General features: G+C 43.3%; 1 protein-coding gene across 1 annotated transcript in view; it reads left to right on the forward strand.

Annotated features, from left to right (window-relative positions):
- Window positions 1–25604, forward strand: part of DEF6 (DEF6 guanine nucleotide exchange factor) — a 328222-nt gene that overhangs the window by 244167 nt on the left and 58451 nt on the right. The window contains exon 8 of the mRNA XM_075850631.1: window positions 24675–24841. Coding sequence (XP_075706746.1) covers window positions 24675–24841 — 167 coding nt within the window. The remainder of the gene's footprint in view (window positions 1–24674; window positions 24842–25604) is intronic.

The following is a 25604-nucleotide window of genomic DNA, read 5'->3' on the forward strand; positions in this document are numbered from 1 at the left end:
GTAGTTTTTTATTGTTTTTTTTTGGGGTGTTCATCGTGCAGGAAAAATAACATTACAGTTTTATAGTTGGGGTCGTTACGAACGCGGTGATACCAGATATGTGTACTTTTTTTAACGTGTTCATTTTTTTCCTATAATGAAAGACTTATTATAGGAAAAAAATGCAGTGTTTGTTTATATAATTTCTAACTTTTATTTTTACACTTTTTTAAAACATTTTTAGTACTTTTTTGTAAACTTTTTTTACTTGTCCCACTAGGGGACTACGAGACTTGCAACTCTGATCGCTGCTGCAATACATTACACTACACACGTAGTGTAATGCATTCCAACTGTCATTGTGACGTGACAGTCACACTGACAGGAAGCCTTGGAGGACCGGCCGGAGGCTGCTCCTCCGAGGCTTCCGTACATGGCAACCCGGAGGTCATTGTCTGACCTCCGATTGCCGTGACAAGCATCAGTAGCCCCCACGATCACTTCAAACCCCTTAAATGCGGCGACGGCAATCTGTCACCGCATTTATGGGGTTAATTGCAGAAATCAGCGGCGATGGTCCACTGACCGGCAAGGCTGGAGTGTCAGCTGTCGGGGAAAGCTGACCTCCCGGTTCCCGGACACTGTCCGTTAGGACAGTGTGCGCCGGGAACTACTCCGCAACTGTACGTCCTGATGCGGGAACTAACCCCTCTGCAGGATGTACTATTGCGGAGCAGGGCGGGAAGAGGTTAAATAGGTCCTATAAAAATATATTCCTTATGGGAATAAGCAAGCTAGAAACTGGATGAAACCGATATGGTTAAATAAAACAGGCTAAGTTCACACTATCGTCGTCTCCCATTTAGGTCTCTTCCGTCAGAGGAAGGGATGACCAGAAATCCAAATGGAAAGCATCGCTTCCATTTGAATTACCATTGATTTCAATGGTAATTATTTTGCTTCATTTGGATTCTGTTTGCTCCCATTCACTGGGTAACCGTTTTTTTTTCTTCACGGAAGCAAAAGAGCTGCAGATTGCACTTTTGCATCCGTGAAAAAAACCGATAACAAGAAAGCAAGATGGTAGTGACGAGGCATTAACTGGTTGCCGACACAGGACGAGAATGCTCGTCCTGAGCGGCGGGTACTTCGCGCATTAGGACGAGCATTCTCGTCCTGTGTGACAGCCGTCTGTGCGCACGATTGAGAGCGGGGCCATGGCTGTAATACACAGCCATGGCCCCGCTCTGACAGCAGAGAGAAGAGAAACATCTTCTCTCCGCCGTTAAGCCTTTGAATGCCACGATGAAAGCTGATCGCGGCGTTCAAGGAGAGGGGACTGCAATTTGATCGCGTCACAGAAGATAACTGTGATGCGATCAAAGCCCATAACTTGTATGGCCAGACAGCCCAGGGTCCATTGAAGGACCCCAGGGCTGTCTGAACATATTTCCTGTTGTTAGGGCATACTGAGGTATGTCCTAACAACTGCCTGTGTACAATCAGTACACAGGCTAATGTACTAGCATACAGATCTATGCCAGTACATTACAGTTACAAAATAAAAATCAAAATGATAAATCCCTTTATGGGATTAAAAAAAAATAATTGTTAAATGGATGTAAAAAAAAATAATGATAAATAAATAAAAAGTAAAAAAAATACACAGAAACACACATTTTTTTATAATAAATAAACTTTTTAAATATAAGTCCCAAAACATGAAATAATATAAGCATATTTGGTATCGCCACGACCGTAACAACCTGTACAACAAATGTATAACATGATTTATGATGATCGGTGTATGGTGTAAAAAAAATGAATATTAAAACTGCTGTGGAACTGCTTTTTTTCTGCATTTTCGCCAAAATAAAAATTTATAGAAATTAAACGATAATGTATTTGTACCAAAACATGGTACCTATATAAAGTACAACTCGTCCCGCAAAAAACAAAGTCTCATACAACTACGTCGTACAGAAACTAAAAGAGTTAAGAGCGTCAGGATGCAAAGAGGGAAATATGAAAAAATTGTTCTGTCCTCAAGGCCAAAATTGGCCGTGTCCTTAAGGGGTTAAATATTTATAAAGAAAAAAAAAGTGTAAAAGACAAATAAATGTAGCAAAGATTGAAACAGAGACTTGATGCCAAAGAAAGTAGAAATAACCCAAAAGTATTTTTCAAATACATAAATAATGAGAAACAAAGTGTTGGCCTTCTCAAAAATAATCTGGGTGTAATAGTGGAGGAGGATGAGGAAAAGTCCAATCTATTCAACGCTTTTTTCTCTACTGTATTTACTCAGGAAACTCCAAGGTCAGAAGACATGATTAGGGATAAAGTAAATTCTCCATTAAATGTCACCTGCTTAACCCAGCAAGAAGTGCAGCGCCACCTTAAAGGGAATGTGTTGCCAGCAAAACATGTTGTTTTTTTTTTAATTAAACAGTTAGTGTATAGGTGATTAAACATTGTTCTATTTTATTATTTTTTTTCACGAGTCAGGAAATATTATAAATTGGATTCAATTTATAATATTTCCCAGCACTGGTCACTAGATGGAGCCATTCCCAAAATTGCAGCATTGCATGTGGTAAAGCAACCACATTGCTTTATGCTGCAAAATTGGGTAAAAATCCCTCGCTCTAGTGAGCTCTCAGAATCCCCCCCTTCTTTTTCCTGGCTAGTGCCGGGAGAAACGAGGGGTATGAACGGTCTAACCTCCTACACTGTGTGTCACCATTTTTTGAGCTAACACACAGTGTAGAAGGTTAACATACAGTAGTAAACACGCTGAAACACGAACATACATAGAAATAACTTACCTGCTCCAGTCGCCGCCGCTCCCTCCGGTCCATCCGCTCCGTCTGCTGCCGCTGCTCCATGTGCACAAGTCCGGAAGCCGCGACCGGAAGTAGTAATCTTACTGTCCGGCCGCGACTTCCGGTCCACAGGAAAATGGCGCCGGACGGCGCGCATTTCAAATTGAACTGTGTGGGAGCGGCGCATGCGCCGTTCCCACACAGCGGCATACACGATAGTGGATGGAACGGGCCCCGTTCGCAGTCCCTATGGGACTGGAGCTGCCGTATTCCATGTCTGTATGTGTCGTTAATCGACGCATACAGAAATGGAAAAAAAAATGGCAGCCCCCATAGGGAAGAAAAAGTGTAAAAATAAAAAAAAGTAACACACAAACACACAAATTAATCCAAACGTTTTAAATAAAGCACTAACATCTTTAACATATTAAAAAAAAAATTTGGGTGACACTGTTCCTTTAAAAACACTAAAATAGACAAATCACCAGGTCCAGATGGTATACAGCCCCGACAAAGGAATTAAGTACCGTGATAGACAGACCCTTATTTCTTATATTTAAGAAATCTATCATGAAAGGGTCTGTTCCACAGGACTGGCACATAGCAAATCGAAGTGATTACCGCTCATCCCTATCCATAGGTCCGTGTGATAGGAGCAAACGAGCGCCCATCAACGATGTCTCGTTGATCAGCGCTCGCTGCACCGACCAATTATCGGCCGGTGTAAAAGGGCCTTAACTCTAGTCAGAATTGTATTTAAAACACTTTCACACTAGGGTGTTTATTTTTTATATCATTTTAAATAAATCCCAAAAAGTTTTTGTTTTTTTATTAACCTCTTCCCTCTTTGGCCACTTTTGACATTCCTGACAGTCTCATTTTTCAAATCTGACATGTATCAATTTATGTGGTAATAACTTCAAGCGATTCTGAGACTGTTTTCTCGTAACACATTGGACTTTATGTTACTGTTAACATTTGCTCGATACATTCAGTATTTAATTGTGAAAAACACCAAAATGTAGCGAAAAATTGCAAAAATTAGCATTTTTCTAAATTGTAATGTATCTGCTTGCAAGACAGGCAGTTATACCACACAAAATTGTTGCTAATTAACATCCCCCTTATGTCTTCATAGTTTTTTGAACATCCTTTTATTTTTCTAGGACGTTACAAGGCTTAGACATTTTTAGCAGCAATTTCTCACTTTTTCAAAAGGCTATTTTTACAGGGGCCAGTTCAGTTTATTTATTTCAGTTACTTATATAGCACCAACATATTACGCAGCACTGTACAGAGGTCCTCTTTTACTGTCCCCATTGGGGCTCACAATCTAAACTCCCTATTGGTATGTTTTTGCGGTGTTGGAGGAAACCAGAGTACCCAGTGGAAACCCACGGAGAACATACAAACTCCTTGCAGATGGTGTCCTTGGTTGGATTTGAACCCAGGACCCCAGTGCTGCAAGACAACAGTGCTAACCACTGAACCACCGTGCTGCCCAAGTGACTTTGAGGGCCTTATAAAACAGCATTTAGAAATTTCTTAACCCTTTAGATGTTTCACAGGAATTAAAGCATTGTAGAGGTGAAATTTACAAATGTCATTTCTTTTTGTAGAAATTCATTTTGAATCAATTTTTTTTTGTAACACAGAGGGTTTTACCGGAGAAACACAACTCAATATTTATTGCCCAGATTCTGCAGTTTTTAGAAATATCCCACATGTGGCCCTAGTGTGGTAATAGACTGAAGCACAGGCCTCATAAGCAAAAGAGCACCTAGAGGATTTTGGGGCCTTCTTTTTATTAGAGTATATTTTAGGCACCATGTCAGGTTTGAAGGGCTTTCGCGGTACCAAAACAATGGAAATGCCCCAAAAGGGAAACTACACACCTCAAGGTAGTTATCTAGAGGTATTGCGAGCATTTTGACCCCACAAGTTTTTTGCAGAATTTATTAGAATTAGGCCGTAAAAATTAAAATCTAAATTTTTTCAAAGAAAATGTAGGTTTAGCTAATTTTTTTTCATTTCCACAAGGAATAAGAGAGAAAAAGCATATGTGGTAATAAACTGCTTTTTGGACAAACAGTAGGTCTCAGAAGGGAAGAAATGGCATTTGGCTTTTGGAGTGCAGATTTTACTGGATTGGTTTCTGGGCGCTATGTCGCATTTGCAAAGCCCCTGTGGGACCAAAGCAGTGGAAACCCCCCAGAAGTGACTACAAGGTATTCACCTAGGGGTGAAGTGAGCATGTTAACCCCACAGGTGTTTTGCAGAAATTAGTGTGAACTCGATGTTGCAGAGTGAAAATGGGATTTTTTCCATAGATATGTCAATATGTGGTGCCCAGCTTGTGCCACCATAACAAGACAGCTCTCTAATTATTATGCTGTGTTTCCCGGTTTTAGAAACACCCTACATGTCAGTTGGTGACCTTACGTCAGGGTAAGAGACCTGTTGAGGAGTATTGTTCTGACTTTAGGAAGTGGTGCATAGTTTCTCGGTGGAATGACCCTGCCTTAAGGTGCCAGTTTAGGTTGGGTCTGTCGAACGCCCTGAAAGACCTGCTAGTTAGCTATCCCTCTTCTGACTCCCTAGACCAGGTTATGGCTTTAGCGGTACGACTTGACCGACGTCTCAGGGAACGACAACTTGAATGTTTTTGTGTTTTCCCCTCTGACTCCCCCATGATGCCTCCCGAGGTCCCGTTGCTTCGCTCTTCCACGGAAGACTCGGAGGTACCTATGCAACTCGGGGCCTCCGTGTCCCCCCGACAACGTAGAGAGTTCCGCAGGAAGAATGGTCTCTGCTTCTAATGTGGGGATGACAAACATCAAGTGAACACCTGTCCTAGGCGTAAGAATAAGCAGCCGGAAAACTTCCGCGCCTAAGTGATCATCGGGGAGGTCACTTGGGCGCACAGGTATTTCCCGTAAATATGAAACATAATAAAATCATGCTTCCCTTTCAGGTCTCTTTTGGTGGTAGGTCTGCTACCGGCAGTGCCTTCGTGGATTCAGGGTCTTCTACTAATATCATGTCTGTGGAATTTGCTATGTCTCTAGCTATGCCTTTGATTGATTTGCCTAAACCTGTCCCGGTAGTGGGTATCGACTCCACTCCTCTTGCTAATGGTTATTTTACACAGCATACCCCTGTTTTTGAACTCCTTGTTGGCTCCATGCATTTGGAGCAGTGCTCTGTACTGTTGATGCAGGGATTATCGTCCGATTTGGTTTTAGGCCTTCCCTGGTTGCAGTTGCATAATCCCACGTTTGACTGGAATACTGGGGAGCTTACCAAATGGGGTAATGAATGCTTGACGTCATGTTTTTCTGTTAATTCTATTTCTCCCCCTGAGGAGGTGAACACGCTACCTGAGTTTGTTCAGGACTTCGCTGATGTTTTCTCTAACGAGGCCTCCGAAGTGTTACCTCCTCATAGAGAATACGATTGCGCTATCGAATTGGTACCAGGAGCTGAGCTCCCTAAGGGTAGGATATTTAATCTTTCTTGTCCTGAACGTGAAGCCATGAGAGAGTATATCCAGTAATGCCTGGCCAAGGGTTACATTCGCCCCTCTACTTCTCCGGTAGGTGCTGGCTTCTTCTTCGTAGGGAAGAAGGATGGTGGTCTTAGGCCATGCATTGACTACCGTAACTTGAATAAGGTCACTGTAAGGAACCAGTATCCCCTTCCTTTGATTCCTGATCTCTTTAATCAGGTTCAGGGGGCCCAATGGTTCTCTAAATTTGATCTACGGGGGGCATATAACCTTATCCGCATCAAAGAGGGGGATGAGTGGAAGACTGCGTTTAACACGCCCGAAGGTCATTTCGAATACCTCGTCATGCTCTTTGGGTTGTGTAATGCTCCTGCGGTCTTCCAGAATTTCATAAATGAGATTTTAAGAGATTACCTGGGGGTATTTCTTGTAGTGTACCTTGATGACATACTGGTGTTTTCCAAGGACTTGTCCTCCCACATTGAGCATGTCAGGAAGGTGCTCCAGGTCCTTCGGGAAAACAAACTGTTTGCGAAAACCGAAAAATGTGTGTTTGGGGTACAGGAGATACCATTTTTGGGTCAAATCCTCACTCCTCATGAATTCCGCATGGACCCCGCCAAGGTCCAGGCTGTGGCGGAATGGGTCCAACCTGCCTCCCTGAAGGCGTTGCAGTGTTTCTTGGGGTTCGCTAATTACTACAGGAGATTTATTGCTAACTTCTCGGTCATCGCTAAGCCTCTTACGAACCTCACTCGCAAAGGTGCTGATCTCCTCCACTGGCCTCCTGAGGCTGTCCAGGCTTTTGAGGTCCTTAAGAAGTGCTTTATCTCGGCCTCGGTGCTGGTTCAGCCCAACCAAATGGAGCCATTTATCGTGGAAGTTGACGCATCCGAGGTGGGAGTGGGGGCTGTCTTGTCCCAGGGTACAAGGTCCCTCACCCATCTCCGTCCCTGTGACTACTTCTCCAGGAAGTTTTCGCCCACTGAGAGTAAATATGATATTGGCAACCGCGAACTCTTGGCCATTAAATGGGCATTTGAAGAGTGGCGCCACTTCCTGGAGGGGGCTAGGCACCAGGTAACGGTCCTTACCGACCACAAGAATCTGGTTTTCCTAGAATCTGCCCGGAGGCTAAACCCGAGACAAGCTCGATAGGCGCTATTTTTTTACCAGATTCAACTTTTTGGTTACCTATAGGGCTGGGTCTAAAAATATTAAGGCCGATGCACTGTCGCGTAGCTTCATGGCCAGCCCTCCTTCGGAGGAAGATCCTGCTTGTATTTTGCCTCCAGGTATAATCATTTCTTCTATTGATTCTGATTTAGTCTCTGAAGTTGCGGCTGATCAAGGTTCAGCTCCCGGGAACCTTCCTGAGGACAAGCTGTTTGTTCCCCTGCAATTCCGGCTAAGGGTACTTAGGGAAAATCATGAGTCCGCACTATCTGGTCATCCAGGCGTCCTGGGTACCAAACACCTCATTGCCAGAAACTATTGGTGGCCTGGGTTGCCTAAAGACGTTAAGGCCTACGTCGCCGCTTGTGAGGTTTGTGCTAGGTCCAAGACTCCCAGGTCCTGACCAGCGGGCTTACTAGGTTCTTTGCCCATTCCCCAGAGACCTTGGACCCATATCTCCATGGATTTTATCACCGATTTGCCTCCATCTCAAGGCAAGTCGGTGGTGTGGGTTGTAGTAGACCGCTTCAGAAAGATGTGCCACTTTGTGCCCCTAAAGAAACTACCCAATGCCAAGACGTTAGCTACCTTGTTTGTCAAACACATCCTGCGTCTCCATGGGGTCCCTGTCAATATTGTTTCGGACAGAGGGGTACAATTTGTTTCATTGTTTTGGAGAGCCTTCTGTAAAAAGTTGGAGATTGAACTGTCCTTCTCCTCTGCCTTCCATCCTGAAACTAATGGCCAAACTGAGAGGACTAATCAATCTCTAGAACAATATTTAAGGTGTTTTATCTCTGACTGTCAATATGATTGGGTCTCATTCATTCCCCTCGCCGAATTTTCCCTTAATAACCGGGTCAGTAACTCGTCAGGGGTCTCCCCCTTTTTCTGTAATTTTGGGTTTAAACCACGGTTCTCCTCCGTTTCACCTGGTAGTTCCAACAATCCCGAGGTAGAGGTCTTTCATCGGGAACTGTGCACAGTCTGGGCCCAGGTTCAGAAAAACCTAGAGGCGTCCCAGAGCGTACAAAAAACTCAGGATGATAGAAGACGTTCTGCTAACCCCTTGTTTATGGTCGGGGATCTGGTGTGGTTATCGTCTAGGAACTTGCGCCTTAAGGTCCCGTCCAAGAAGTTTGCTCCCCGGTTTATTGGGCCGTATAAGGTCATTGAAGTCCTAAATCCTGTCTCCTTCCGACTGGAGTTGCCCCCATCTTTTCGAATACACGACGTGTTTCATGCCTCCCTCCTTAAACGCTGCTCCCCGTCGTTGGCTCCCTCGAGGAAACCTCCTGTTCCCGTTCTCACCCCTGAGGGGGTGGAATTCGAGGTGGCCAAGATTGTGGACAGCAAGATGGTCCAAGGCTCCCTCCAGTACCTGGTCCATTGGAGAGGATACGGGCCTGAGGGATGTTCACGCTGGGGTATTGGTCAGGAAGTTCCACCTTCGTTTCCCCATTAAACCAGGTCCACTTAGAAAGGGTCCGGTGGCCCCTCATAAAAGGGGGGGTACTGTAAAGGATCTGCCAGGCACAACTTCTGTGTATACGCCCATAGGTAATCAGTCTGCACCTGAGTCTATGTCTCTGAGACTGACTCCATCTTACACCACTCAGGATGGCAGGCTTAGGAGTGGAAGAGCCTATCGCAGCCTGGCCAGACGGAGCTTGCTCCCGCCCTCTGTCTATTTATACCTGCCTTTCCTGTTCCTCCTTTGCTTGTGACTCTTCTCGTGTGGTTGCCTGGCCCAGCTACAGCTTCTACTATTTGATCCTGCTCCATACTGACCCTGGCTTACTGACTACTCTCCTGCTCTGCGTTTGGTACCTCGTGCACTCCTGGTTTGACTCGGCTCGTTCACCACTCTTGTTGTTCAAGGTGTTGCCATGGGCAACTGCCCCATTTTCCCTTAGCTTTGTGTACCCTTGTCTGTTTGTCTCGTGCACTTACTGAGCGTAGGGACCGCCGCCCAGTTGTACCCTGTCGACTAGGGCGGGTCGTTGCAAGTAGGCAGGGACAGAGTGGCGGGTAGATTAGGGCTCACTTGTCCGTTTCCCTACCCCCATCATTACATAGACATGCTATTTCAGTAGCAAATATGTCGTGCTTGTGCCACTGGAGACACACACCCCAAAAATTGTTAAAAGGGTTCTCCCGTGTATAGCGATGCCATATATTTGGAAGTAAACTGCGGTTTGGGCACGCTGTGGGGTTCAGAGGGGAGGGAGCACCATTTGGCTTTTGGAGCGTGGATTTTCTTGATAGTAGATTTGTTTGAATATTGCTGGTGTTTCCGTTTATAATGTGGGGGCACATGTAAGCCGGGCAGAGTACATCAGGGGCATAGTAAGGTGGTATAATAATTGGGTTAAAAAAAACAATAAAATAATCCATAGATGTGTATTACGCTGTAGTCAATCCTTTCTGCACAGGCCAGTGTCGCACTGATAAATGTCCTTCCTTATCCCCCTTTTGGTCCACACTCTGCACATTTGCAATTTTGCTGGGAAGTGTTGTCCTGGTATAATACGGGCGCTCTCGCTTCCAGCAGATATGTTTGGGCCCTACCCTTCCTAGTTCCCTAATTTTAGGGCCTTGATAATTCTCCTCTTCAAACAGAAGAAATGTTCCCCTCAGGCCGGCACAACTGCATATTTTTCATATAAGTGCAGAGATTGTGAATAGACATTCCGTGGAATGTCTATTCACTGTTTAAACACTTCAGTATTGTTAATGTGTAAGTATAAGACAGCACAAAAGGATCTAACAGGATCCCTATGCGCTGTGTAAATGAATGGAGAGGAGTGCATGATGCTCATTGGTCAGCGTCATACACTCCCCTGTACAACGCCCACTTGGTCTAAAGTGAAAATACGCCCACTTGGGCATTAAGCAACTCATTAGCATAAATCTAAAAACGCTAATAAAGTGTTAAAAATAGATTGTTTTTTAAAATAAAAAGCATTACTGTCACCTACATTATAGCGCCGATCTCCCTATCTAGGAGATAGGGCACTTATAATGTGGTGACAGAGCCTCTTTAAGGTGTTAACAAAGGTCTATAAGGCCTATATTGTTACATGATGGGAGATGCAGTCACTGGAAAGCTATATCAAAAACAATATAGTTCCAAGGGGGCAGCGAATCACTCTGACCCCAGCAGACAGGGTACTCAGTGTGAACCGAATGAACAAGTCTGAGACAGAAGCTACAGCCAGTTCCCTTAGTTTTATGCAAATTCTCTTAGAGGAGGAATGGGGCTCCTGGGAAATAAATCCAAGTGATTAAATTCCCTTAGGGAACAGATTTTAAAGTTAAAAACTGATCCCCAATTTGACAAGAAAGAGGCCATCATGCAGGGGGTGATAGAAAGGTTCCAGAATATCATCAGTGACAGAAAACACCAACAATTTATAAGGGATCTACAAGAATTCACGGAAAATAGGGCCTATTATGTTTTGGCTAAACCCCATCCCAGAGAATGAGATCAGGACTTCTCTTCTTCAGAAGCTGATTGTTCTGACTATGAGAAGGATAGCCAAAGTGTCGACAGAGGAAGAGGCTCAAGTAGAGGGGGAAGAGGTAGATCATATACATATAGACTTATAGAGGCAGGTCATATAGACGGGGAGCTCCACAAAGGGTTAATATGTACAACAAAATCAGGGCTGAACAAAGGCAGCTATTTTAGCCCAGGTCCCACCTCTAAACCAATCCCCCCCACGGAACCGAACTTCTGCGAATCAGGTTTAGGATCAGTAATTACTGATAGCATGCAAATTGTGAATCTGTCCATCCATGTTTTGACTGAGATAGAACTCATAGTTCTCAAAAAAGCCTATCATTTGTACCAACCGAGAAGTAAGTTCTCTTTGCTTGGACTAAGGACATTTCCCTATTCATTAGAAAGCTCCAGTGGTTTATACACTATGACGCACTGGATAGATGTGTTTGCCTTGCAAATAATCTGGAGGCAAGTGATCTACCAGCAGTGAGGTCTCTGGTGGACCTTATGGGGCATAATGAAAGGGACAGATCTTTGGGACCTTTCACTAATCTAAAACAAAAAAAACTGTGTGTCAGGATTTGGAGACATTAGGAGGAAAGACAAGGTGGCTCAATAATTTAAATACACTGGAGACCATCACTATTAAACCCTCAGATAATGGGGGGAATGTGGTGGTCGAGTATTCCTCAAACGGCAAATCCCTAAGTCTGGAATTATTGTCAGATATTACATTCTATAGGAAGTTGGGCATGAACCCGACCAGTGCTTTTCTGAAAGAACTTGATAGACTACTTCTAGGAGTGTCCTCCGAACTGATCAATAAAGAGGAGTATGACTTCTTGTTTCTAAAATTTCCAGTTCTGGCCACGTTCTACTCACTTCCCAAAATCCATAAGGGGATAGTAACTCTAAAAGGAAGACCAGTTGTATCAATGAATGGGGAGTATAAACCAGAACATTGGAACGTACTATGCCCCTTTGTCGACGCATTACCCTCGTACATCAGGGATACGTCAGACCTATATTTTTAAAACTAGAGGGGATACAGATGAAGGACACTATGTTGTTGGGCTCTATAGATGTAGAAGCTCTCTATAGCTCCATCCACCATCACCTTGGATTGGGAGTGGTAAAATACTATCAAACCCAAAACCAAGCTCAGTACATGTATTTATGTTTTGAGCTTGGTTGTTATGATGCATATGTACTGAGCTTGATCCCGGTGCTGTATTTATGCACTGAGCTTTGTTCTGGTGATGTATTTATGTCCTGAACATGGTTCTGGTGCTGTATATCTGTACTGATCTTGGTTCTCGTGCTGTATATGTGTACTGATCTTGGTTCTGGTGTATTTATGTACTGAGCTTTGTTCTGGTGCAGCATATATGTACTGAGCTTGGTTTCGGTGCAGTAATTATGTATGGAGCTTGGTTCTGGATCTATATTTATGTACTGAGCTTGATTCTGGTTCTGTATTTATATGCTGAGCTTTGTTCTGGAGATGTATATATATGTACTGAGCTTCTCTTTGGTGCTGTATACATGTATTGAGCTTGGTTGTTATGATGTAGAATCCCCTGTAGATTGGGCCCTCTCTGGAGTCCCCTGTAGATAGGGCCCCCTGTAGCGACCCTTGTAGATAGGGCCCCCTATATAGTCCCCTGTAGATAGGGCCCCCTGTAGCTCCAGCCCCCTATATAGTCACCTGTAGATAGGCCCCTGTATAGTCCCCTGTAGCTAGGGCCCCTTGGATAGTCCCCTGTAGCTATGGCCCCCTATATAGTCCCCTGTAGATAGGGACCCTTATATAGACCCCTGTAGATAGGGACCCCAAACTGCCCCCTGTTCTATGCTTACCTGTCCCCATTCCCGCTCCATCCACCAGCGACGCCACGCCTCATACAACAGAACGAAACAGCAGCGCGATGATGTCTTCACGCCGTCTGCGTCATCGCTAAAGCGCCGAATTGACGAGGCATGCTATGCCCCGCCGGGGTAGAGCAAGGCAAATCAATTATATCCGTGTCCAAAGGACGTGCATACAATTGAGTGCAGGGGACCGGTTCCGGGTTCCCGCTTCACGCTGGTTCTGCGAAACGGCTGTAATCTTAACAACCGGTTCGAGAAAACCGGGCGAACCGGCCAGATTCCACCCCTGCATACGGTACATCAGGGTAATCCTATTTCTGTCAAATTTACGGGAAATTAGGTTGTTCCCAAACATTGTAGAGGGCGTAACTGAGATAAAAGGAGTCTTCAGGTAGAATGCAGATGGATGAAATCTGTTGGTCCAGCAGAACTTAATGAGAATGTCAATTTTGGCTGTTTTTTGTGCGGTGTAGGAGTATAATAGGAGTCTAGACCCTATGCATCATTAGTAATACGCAGCAACTATATTTTATGTTGATCCTCAGACATGCATTCGATTCTGCCTGTGAGTGTCACCTTACACGAGTGAAGTATCAAAGGGTGTCACATATATCCATCTAATATGTCCTGATAATGTGTGAGTTTTACGAGACTGGTTTAATACTATCTATTTACAGTCCCTATACACAAGATTTCTCTGCAATGCACTCTTCTGCGGTATTTCTTTATCAGGAGATCTAATAGCTGTGAGGATGCGCTGTTTGGTCTCCATGGTTACTCTATCTCATACTCTCAGCTCCCGCCCCGCTTAAATTAGAAGATAGGCGGCGCTGAGTTCTCTAGCCGCGTCTGCCTGGTTCTTGATTGGATACAGGGGGTGTGTGAACAGGGAGGGCGGGCATGGTTACGAGTATATAGCAGCAGCAATGCTGTGATCAGGTTGCCTCTGCCATTATCTGCTATTGTCCCATTATGCTGCCAGTTTGTTCCCTGAAGGCCAGTAAAAAAGGGTGGTGAAACATGTTGAAGCAGTAAAATTAAATGGGTTGGCCACTACTGGACAACTGATGACCTATCCACCAGATCGGTCATCAGTATATGATCAGTGGGGGTCTGACACCCAGATCATGCACCGGATGTCATTGCACAGTATGCAGTTTACAGAACCGGCAGCTTTTGGCTCTGTACATTGCATTGTGGCCATGCTGCAGTACTGCAGCTCTGCTCCTATTCACTTGAGCTGATCGGTGCAGGGTCCTGGTGTTGGATCCCTACTGATCGTATACTGATGACCTATCCAATGGTTAGGTCATCCGTTGTCAGGTAGTGGAAAACCCCTTTAACCCCTTAGTGACCACCAATACGCCTTTTCACGGCAGTCCCTAAGGGGCCTTAGGCTGGGACGCCATCTTTTTACGGCGGCTCAGTCTAAGCCCTGCACAGGTGGCACCTGCTCCAATGCCCGCGATCTAAGTTTACTTCGATCGCGGCCGTTTAACCCGTTATAGCAATAGCAACTGCTGCATTTAACTTTTTTTACAGAGGGAGTGAGCTCCCTCTGCCACTCATCGGCGGCCCGCAAATGCAATCGCTGGCCTCCAATGGGGTGTCATGGCAGCCGGGGGCCTGATAAAAGCCCCCAGGTCTGCCCTGGGCACATACCTATTAGGACGCGCAAGAGGCACGTCCTAATAGATTGCCTGTCAGATTCACACTGACAGGCAATAATGCTCTGGTATACTAAGTATACCAAAGCATTATATCAGCGATCTGAAGATCACATAGTAAAGTCCCCTAATGGGACTAAAAAAGTAAGTAAGTAATGTGAAATAAAGATTATTAATAAAAATTACAGTAAAAAAATAAATCAATTTTTTCCATAAAAAGTGGTTTTATTCATTAAAAGTGTAAAAAAATAAATAAAAGTACACATATATGGTATCACCGCGACCGTAAAGACTCAAACAATAAAGTTAATATGTAATTTAAATCACAAGATGAACACTGTAAAAAAAAAACACAAAAAACAATGGCGAAATTGATATTTTTTTACATTGCCCCCCAAAAAAATCATAATAAAAGTTAATCAATAAATCCTATGTACCCCAAAACAGTACCAATAAAACCTACATCTCGTCCCGCAAAAAAACAAGCCCACAAAATCACTACATTGACAGAAAAATGAAAAAAATACGGCTCTTGGAAAGAGACGATACAAAAACAAATAATTTTAGTTCACAAGTGTTTTTATTGTGCAAAAGTTGTAAAACATAAAAAACCTCTACATTTGTGTTATCATCGTAATCGTACCGACCCATAGAGTAAAGGTAACATGTTATTTACGCCGCCCAGTAAACGGCGTCAATTTAAAACGCATAGGACAATGGTGGAATTTCAGGGTTTTTTTCTATTCCCCCCAAAAAAAGTTAATAAAAGTTATTCAAAAAATTATATGTACCCCAAAATGGTGCGATTAAAATGTACAACTAATCCCGCAAAAAACATACAGCTATGTTGGCAGAAAAATAAAAAAGTTATAGCTCTTTGAATGCCACTATAGAAAATCGAAAAAAATAGCTTGGTCATTAGGGCCTAAAATAGGCTGGTCACTAAGGGGTTGATATAGTGACAATCTGCCAGAAAAGTATAGAAGCTGGAGGCCGCTCTGGTCAGAGCAAACCAGCAGCCCTCAACATACAGAGGAAAGGACTTGAATTCCCACACAAACAAGAGGACTTGTGATCACTGTGCATGCTAGTGTGGGAATTGTGTAGACAGATGTTAGTTGGTCCCTAGTGCACACAAAAACAAAGTGACACTAGTGGATATAGTCCTGAAACTCTGGTCAGAATTGTATCTAAAACACTTTCACCAGGGTGTTTATTTTTTTTGTATCATTTTAAATAAATCCAATAGAGATTACTTTTTGGATTAAGGCTCACGTCCTGCCACTATTGTATATTATTTAGCGCAGCAGGGCAATCAGTTAACCCCTTAACGCTCAGTGACGTACTATTCCGTCATGGAAACCAACCCGTTCGCGCTCCATGACTGAATAGTACGTCACGGGTGTAACGGCCATTTCGGCCGTCTTCCCGACACATGCAGGAGCTGTGACAGCTGATGTCTTGTACAGCGGTTGCCGCAGCTCCTACAGCGGGGACCGATCGCTGTGTCCCCACTGATTAACCCCTTAAAAGTTGCGTTCAATAGCATTCACGGCTTTTTAGGGTTAAGCTACCATCGCCGGCCTGCTACACGATAGCGGCCGGTGATGGTGACTACGGCAACCGGACACCTAACAATGGCGTCCGGTAAAGTCAGGACCCACTGTGCTTGCTGTCAGTGAGTAGCTGACAGTTCTAATACACTGCACTACGCATGTAGTGCAGTGTATTGGAATTGCAATTAGGGCCTCCTGCCCTCAAGTTCCCTAGTGGGACAAAGTAATAAAGTTAAAAAAAAAGTTAAAAAAAAGATGTCTAAAAATAAGAAAATAAAAGTTTTAAAAGTGCTAAAAGTAAAAATTCCCCCTTTTCCCTTATCAGTCCTTTATTATTAATAAAAATATATAAACAAACCAAACAAATAAACTATACATAATTGGTATCGCCACGTCCGTAACGGCCTGAACTACAAAATTATTTCGTTATTTATCCCGAGCGGTAAAAGAAAATAATAATAAACCAGAATCACAATTGTTTGGTCACTTCACCTCCCAAAAAATGGAATAAATAGAGATCAAAAAGTCGCATGTACCTAAAAATGGTAATGATCGAAACTACAGTTCGTTACGCAAAAAATAAGTCCTTGCACGGCTTTCTTGATGGAAAAATAAAAAAGTTATGGCTCTTACAATAAGGCAATACAAAAAGAAAATTATTTTTTACAATAAGTATTTTATTGTGCAAACGCCATAAGACATTAAAAAAACTATAAACATCTGGTATCGCCGTAATCATATCGCGCCGCAGAATAAAGAGAATATGTCATTTATAGCGCATGGTGAACGCTGTAAAAAAAAATAGAATACAAAAATAATAGTAGAATTGCTGTTTTTTAGTCACCACACCACTTAAAAATAGAATAAAAACTGATCAAAAAGCAGCATGCACCCCATGAAAAATACAATGAATTCTTCAAGGTGTCTAGTTTCCAAGATAGGGTCACTTTTGGGGGGTTTCCACTGTTTTGGCACCACAAGACCTCTTCAAACCGGACATGGTGCTCCTTTGCTTCGGAGGCCGGTGCTTCAGTCCATTACCGCACTAGGGCCACATGTGGGATATCTCTCAAAACTGCAGAATCTGGGCAATAAGTATTAAGTTGCGTTTCTCTGGTAAAACGTTTTGTGTTATAGGAAAAAATGGAATAAAAAGGATTTTCTTAAAAAAAAATATGTAAATTTCACCTCTACTTTGCTCTAAAATCCTGTGAAACACCTAAAGAGTTCATAAACTTTCTAAATCCTGTTGTGAATACTTTGAGGGGTCTAGTTTCTAAAATGAGGTGTTTCATAGGGGTTTCTAATATATAGGCCCCTCAAAGCAACTTCAGAACTGAACTGGAACCTAAAAATAAAAAAAATAAAAAATGCAATACTTCGCTTCTTACATTATACTGATAATGAGCAGTGCCCACCCCGAGATGACCCCAGTTTTGACCGTTTGTATAAACGGAGACCCCTATTAGACTGTTTCAGTGCCCGGTTTTCCCAAGCATACACCTCCGAGAAGTTTATTTCTATTGATGAGTCCTTGGTAGATTTTAAAGGGAGGCTTCAATTCCGCCAGTACCTGCCGAGTAAGAGGGCAAGGTATGGTGTGAAGATGTATAAGCTGTGCGAGACTGCATCAGGGTATACCTACAAATTTAGGATATATGAAGGGAAGGACAGCAGTATTCAGCCCCCAGAATGCCCCCCCCCCCCTTGCTGGGAGTTAATGCAATAATTGTGTGGCTTTTGGTGCACCCACTACTGGACCAGGGTTACCAGCTCTACCTGGATAATTTTTATACCGGCGTCCCGCTCTTCAAGTGCCTCGCTTCCAGAAGTCCTGCGGCATGCGGCACTGCTAGAAGAAATCTGAGAGGCCTCCCTAAGACTCTGCTTTGGCAAACACTCAGAAGGGGTGACTGCAGGGCACATTCTAGCAGCAACATATTGTGTATCAAGTACAAGACAAGAGAGATGTCCTTGTATTGACAACAATACATGGCCACACCAGTACCCATGTACCTGTACGAGGTATCAGTACAGAGACACCCAAACCAGACTGCATCCTGGACTACAATAGGTACATGGGAGGGGTGGACTTGTCAGATCAAGTCCTGAAGCCCTACAGCGCCATGCGAGGTGGTATAAGAAGATGACCGTGCACATCATTATCAAGAACCCACACGCATCGTACCAGGGCAACACTTTCCAGAAGAAGTTCCCCAAACTGGCAAGAAGGGAAAAAGTCAAAAGAGGTGCAAAGTCTGCTATAAGAGGGGGATAAGGGAGGACACAAAATATCAATGTGACACGTGTCCCGAAAAACCAGGGCTCTGTATGAAAGTGTTTTAAAATTGACCATACATCCCTTAGATTTTGAATCTACCCTAATCCACTCCGCACAGCTTATCCCCCTCATCTTTCCCTTTTGAGCCCTGCTGTGTGCCCAGGCAGCTGATAACAGCCGCATGTAGGGTATTGCCGTACCCAAGAGAACCCACATTACAGTTTTGTGTATATCTCTGGTGGCGCATGCTGGGCACAATATATTTGACACTGAAATGGCATAGATATATAGAAAATTGCAAATCTCACACTGCACCATCTGCTGCGCATTATCTTTTACACAGTACCTGTGGGGTAAAAATGCTAACTACACCTCTAGATGAATGTCTTAAGGGGTGTAGTTTTTAAAATGGGGTCACTTCTCGGATGTTTTAACTGTACTGGTACCTCAGGGGCTTCTGCGTACATGACTTGGCACCAGAAAAGCTCCTGTAGGCCAAATGGTGGTCCTTTCATTCGGAGGCCTCCCATGGGCCCAAACGGCAGTTTATCACCACAAATTGGATATTGCCGCACTCAGGACAAATTGGACAACAAAATGGGGTATTTTGTTCCCTGTGAAAAGAACAAATTTTGATAAAAAATTATATCTTATTGGAAAAATTACATTTTTTTAATTTCACAGCCCAATTCAAATACGTGCTGTGAAAAAACTGTGTGGTCAAAATGGTCACAACAACCATAAATCAATTCATTGAGGGGTGTAGTTTCCAAAATGGGGTCACTTTTGGGGGATTCCTACTGTTTTGGTACCTCAACACCTCTTCAAACCTGGCATGCTGCCTAAAATATATTCTAATAAAAAAAGAGGCCACAAAATGCACTAGGTGCTTCTTTGCTTCTGGGGCTTGTGTTTTAGTCCACGAGCACACTAGAGCCACATTTGGGACATTTCTAATAACTGCAGAATCTGGACAATACATATTTAGTAGTGTTTCTCTGGTAAAAACCTTCTGTGTTACAGAAAGAAAAATGGAATAAAATTGAAATTCAGCAAGAATTCCACTGAAATTCCTGTGAAATTCCTAAAGGGTTCAAAAACTTTGTAAATGCGGTTTTGAATACTTTAAGGGGTCTAGTTTTTAAAATGGGGTGTTTTATGGGGGTTTCTATTACATAGGCCCCTCAAAGCCACTTCGGAACTGAACAGGTACCTTAAAAACAAGACTTTCTACAAAATATGAGAAATTGCTGTTTATGTTCTAAGCCTTGTAACGTCCAAGAAAAATAAAAATAAAAGAATGTTCAAAAAATGATGCGAATCTAAAGTAGACATATGGGAAATGTGAACTAGTAACTATTTTGGGTGGTATAACCATCTGTTTTACAAGCAGATGCATTTAAATTCTGAAAAATGCTGTTTTTTCAAAATTTTCTCAAAATTTTGCCATTTTTTTAATAAGTCCAATGTGTCACGAGAAAACAGTCTCAGAATTGCTTGGATAGGTTTAAGCATTCTGACGTTATTACCACCTAAATTGAAATATGTCAGATTTGAAAAATGGACTCTGAGCCTTAAGGCCCAAACTAGGCTGCGTCCCTAAGGGGCTAAGTGAACACTACTACAATCCCTTAAATTTACTATTGCAGAAACTATAGACCTGTCAGTTTGACCACTATTGTGGGTAAAAAATTTGAGGGTTTTCTAAGAGATGCTATTCTTGATTATCTCAATGCAAATAAACTGTTTACGCAGTACCACCATGGGATTATGAGGGATTGCTCCTGTCAAACCAATCTAATTAGCTTCTATAAGCAGGTAAGTTCTAGACTGGGCCTGGGTAAGGCTGTGGATGAGGTGTATCTAGACTTTTTAAAGGCGTTAGATACTGTGCCGCATAAAAGGTTGCTATATAAAATGAAAATGCTTATACTGGGGGAAAATATGTGCAATTGGGTCAACAACTGGCTCAGTGATATAAAACAGAGGGTGGTTATTAATGGTACATCCCCAGAGTGGGTCACTGTTACCAGTGGGGTTCTACAGGGGTCAGTATTGGGCCCTCTTCTTTTTAATGTTTATTAATGACCTTGTACTTTATAGAGTATCATTTTAGTGTTTGCAGATGATTTTCAGCACTGTAAAGTAGTAAACACAAAGGAGGATAATGTAATACTACAGAGTGATCTGGGGAACAGGGGGTTTGGCCAGAGAAATGGCAAATTAAGTTTAATGTGGATAAATCTAAGGTTATGCACTTGGGTCGAGGAAACAGATTTTACAATTATGCATTCAATGGTAAAACACTGGGTAAAACTACGACTGAAAAAGATTTGGGGATATTGGTGGACAGTACATTTACCTTTAGCAACCAGTGCCAGGCAGCTGCTGCAAAGTAAAATAAAATCATGGGATGCATCAAAAGAGGCACAGATACTCATGACAAGAACATAGTTTTGCCTCTATCCAAATCACTAGTCAGACCACATGGGGAACATTTTGTACAATTATGGGCACCTGTGTACATGGTTAAACTAGAACGGGTGCAAAGAAGGCCAACCAAGGTAATTAAGGGAATGGGCGGTTTGCAGTACCAAGAACGGTTATCAAACATGGGGCTATTAATTTTAGAAAAAAGACTGCTTAGGGGCAATCTAATTACAATGTACAAATATAAAATTGGACAGTACAGAGATCTTTCTAATGATATCTTTACACCTAGGCCTGTAACAAGGACAAGGGGGCATCCTCTACGTCTAGAGGAAAAAAGGTTTCACCATCATCTCAGATGGGGATTCTTTACTGTGAGAGCAATGAGACTATGGAACTCTCTGCCACATGATGTTGTGATGGTTGATTCTTTGAACAAGTTCAAGAAGGGCCTTGATGCCTTCCTTGAAAAATATAATATTACAGGTTATGAGCAGTGTCGGATTAAGTAGACCATAGGCCCTGGGCTGTTCCACAAGCTTGGGCCCCCCTTTTCCACCACCGCCCTGCCACGTCGTGTCTCTATTAAACACCACCTTTCTGTGCGAGCATTGACAAATGAGTGTTATGATTCCCCTTGTCAAAGGGCTGTGTCCCTACATATTGACATCGCACATCCTCTTGACAATGGGAATGGTAACACGCATTTGTCTATTAGTCCTGGGTACACAAAGACTTTTTACAGAATACAAAGATTTCCTATAACAGACATATCAGGAGACGGGACAGATCTATAAATCCAATGACTCACAAGTGATTTCTTCTCTGATGCGAGAGTAGGTTATGGCGACTTCTCCTGATGAGAAATCTTTGCCTGATTCTGCAGCCATTTTCAGTGTCTATAGCAACACAAATATTCAGAAACTAAACAACCTAAATTGTTTTATACCCCAGACTCCTAAGAAAATTAAGACCCTAGGCCCATACATTAAATCAGACCAATAAATTCAGTCCCCATGGGGTAACTAAACTTTTAAAAAACATTTGGTGTGTCATAGTGATATGTCAGAAGTTTTGATCGATGGGGGTCCAAGACCCCCACCGATCGCTAAAACAAAGTTGCAGAAGTGCTCGGGTGAGCACTGTTCCATTTAATTTCTGATAGTCTTTCCTCGGCGCGGTTTACGGACTCATAGACTTTCTATTGAGCCCGTACACCGCTTGCTAGGCTATCAGAGGAAAGACTATCAGAAACAAAGTGGCACAGCACTCAGCTGAGTGCTTCTGCCACTTTGTTTTAGCGATTGGTGGGAGTCTCAATGCTCGGATCCCCACCGATCAGAACATTTGACATGTCCAATTTGACTTGTCCAATTTTTTTTTACAATTTTTAGTTAACCTTTAAGCAGCCATACACCTCTCCCCTTGCAGTAAAATAATTCCAGACTTGTCCAATTTTTTTTTACATTTTTTAGTTAACCTTTAAGCAGCCATACACCTCTCCCCTTGCAGTAAAATAATTCCTGAGGGCTATATGGGTGGGTCTGAGCGTCTGAACCGCCCATATGAGGATCTGCCACTGGTTATAAATACTAGATTCTGGAGATGGGACGTTGATCCAGGGATTTATTCTAATTGATTGCCATATTTGGAATCAGGGAGGAATTTTTCCCCTAGGGAATTGGCATCAACCTCATGGGGGTTTTGCCTTCCCCTGGATTAACACGGTAGGATTATAGGTTGAACTTGATGGACCTGTGTCTTTTTTCAAACTTATTAAATATGTAACTATGTAACTGTTATCACATTGGCCCAGTTCAGACAGAATTTTTTGGCACTGATTTTGAAGCGGAAACTACATCGGAATTCGCACCAAAAAACGGCTGAAATCGTGCCCTATTGATTTCAATGGGAGGTAAAAGCGGCGTGTCTTTTCTTGCCGTGGTGAAATTAATTGGAGGCAGAAAAAATCTGCGCCACTCCTTTCCGAGCAAGAAGGCGAAGGCAGGTCAAAATCTGCCTCAAAATTCCTTCAGGAATTTTGAGGCAGATTTTTTCTGCCTGCAAAAAACTCAGTGTGAACTAGGCCTACTGGATACAACACTTTACACCAGCACATTCTCTTGATCTTAATTAATACCTAAATAGATAAACACTTATCAACAACAACTATTTCCTGTTGCCGATCTCTTCCAGAGACCACTCACACTCTGCTACTTCACACAACATTCCACTTCCTTTACAGCTTTCCCACCTTTCTGTCAGATGTAATCTGCACATTCCGGCCCGCACCTCCAGGGCCCAGTGTCTCCCAATAGTTTTGACACACACTTCCAGGGTTCGCTAGCTCGGGGACATTGTGTCAAAAAAGTCTATACTCAGGCATGGCCAAAAGGTACTTATAGTAGGGTCTCGAAATCCTAACCAAGTCTCCTCCCACACTTTCAGTCAATCCAGTATCTAGCCCTCTTCACTGGGGCCCTAATCTCAAGGGTCACCTAGCGATACCTACTCCAATGTCTATTTGAGTAGTCCAGCCTTTCCCAGGACCATACCTACCAACTGTCCCGTATTCAGCGGGACAGTCCTGGATTCTGGGCGGTGTCCCGCTGTTCGTGGCAGACAATGGTATGTCCCGGTGTCAACTGTATCTGCGTCCTCAGGATGCAGATACAGTTGAAACCAATGCTGAAGCAAGGAACCATCAGCTCCCTGCTTCAGCATTAACACAAAGCGGAGGAGTAGAGGGAGCTCCTCCACTCGTCACGAACTCCCCAGGCACAGCGCTACTTTAAGCACTGAGCCTGGGGAAGCCCTTGACGTCACTGTCCATATATGGACATTGATGTCTGACTTTCAACTATGGAGTCCCTGGCCAGAGCAACGCAAGCTCTCTCTCCGGGGACGCCTTTCTTGAAAAAAGCCCTTCATGTCACTGTCCATATATGGACAGTGACAGCACTGGCTACTCCTGGGGCGCAATCCTCTGCCAAAGCATTCCGCTACTAGAGGCAACCACTGGCGTCATTGTCCATTTAGAGAGTGATGTCAGGGGCTATTCCTGGAGCGGAATCCACTGCCAGAGCGTCGGCCACAGTTTCGCCGATGCTCTGGCAGGGGATTCCGCTCCTAGAGGAAGTCTCAATGGCGCTATCTACAGGGGAGGTAATGTGGGGCAGCTAATGGGGCATTATACTGTATGGGGGCAGCTAAGGTGGCATTATACAGTATATGGCAGCTATGGGGCATTATACTGTATGGGGCAGCTAAGGAGACATTATACTGTATTGTGGCAGCTAAGGGGGCATTGTACTGTATGGGGGAAGGTATGGGGGCATTATACTGTATGAGGAAGCTATAGGGGCATTATACTGTATGTGGGCAGCTATGGGGCATTATACTGTATGGGGCAGCTATGGGAGCAATATACTATATGGGGGCATCTGTATGGGTATTATACTGTATGGGGCATCTGTGTGGGCATTATATTGTATTGGGGCACCTGTGCAGGCATTATACTGTGTGGGGGAATTTGTGTGGGCATTATACTGTATGGGGGCATCTGTGTCGGCATTATACTGTGTGGGGGCAGCTATTTGGCATTATACTGTGTGGGAGGCACTATGGGGCATTATACTGTGTGGGAGGCATTATAGGGGCATTATACTGTGGGGAGGCACTATGGGAGCATTATACTGTGTGGGCTGAACCGGGTGTGTATGGGCGGGGTTATAAGCGTGGCCTAAAAGGAAAAAAAAATTGATTTGTTTTCCACATTTCAAGTTCAGAAACCCTTCCCTTTCCGTTTTTTTATACACCTTACGTACTATTCTACGTAATTTATATGTAACATTGCCTAACTTTTTTCTTAGGCCCGTGCTTCAATGCAGGCAGTAATGCAACAGAAAGAGATTGAAGCCGTCAGGCAGAAACAGAGAATTCGAGAACTCGAGCAGTTGCAGGAGCGGTTGCAGGAAGCTCTTGCCCATGAAATCAAAGCACGCCAAGACGAGGAGGAGTACAGACATGCCCAGGCCAAGTAAAGCATTCTTACTGTATAGAGATTACCACTAGTTTTGCTATACAAATAAAATTCCTTTCAGGCATTAATGGGACTCGACAGATCTGGATTGTCAGACGTTCATAGAAAGCTATGTAAAGCGCACTTTGATAGATAACCATCAGGAGAAAGACGAAAATAATTACTAAGATAAAATGCACTACACTGTTTTATTTTCAGAGGACCTAATTGGTTTACCTTGCTCAGTGTTCTGGTTTGTGCTATTCAAGACTATCTTGATGAAAATAAGTTATGAACTATGAGAATTACACATTAAAAGGCCACGTTCAGCCATGGGGAATTGGTTGCTGATTACCTGTACAGATTCCAAAACAAAATCTGCAACAAAAATACAGTACAATGTAATTACACACTGTAAAAAAAAAATATGTACCAATTTTCAACTCTGTTGTGGATTTCTTCCGCATTTGCTGTGGATTTTTCCAATGCAATAAAAAAAAAAGTGAGATCCACAGTAAACATCCCAGCATAATATGTAACAAATACTGCATGTAGCACATGAGGATTTTGCTGCAGATTTTATAGCATTTATGCAGTGGAATTTCTAATGTGGTATACACAGTCGAGTCACATTATTATGACCACCTCCTACTTTTGACATCGGCAGCGCATAGCCCATGAAGGAAGTGATGTGTCATGGGCCGGTTTGGTGGGTATATAAGGTGTGAGACAGGCTGTCTGAACACATATCCCTCGTTGTTGCCAGGGGTAAAAGGGCCGA

The sequence above is a fragment of the Rhinoderma darwinii genome, chromosome 2, assembly GCF_050947455.1.
Source record: "Rhinoderma darwinii isolate aRhiDar2 chromosome 2, aRhiDar2.hap1, whole genome shotgun sequence".
In the NCBI taxonomy this organism is placed as follows: domain Eukaryota; kingdom Metazoa; phylum Chordata; class Amphibia; order Anura; family Rhinodermatidae; genus Rhinoderma; species Rhinoderma darwinii.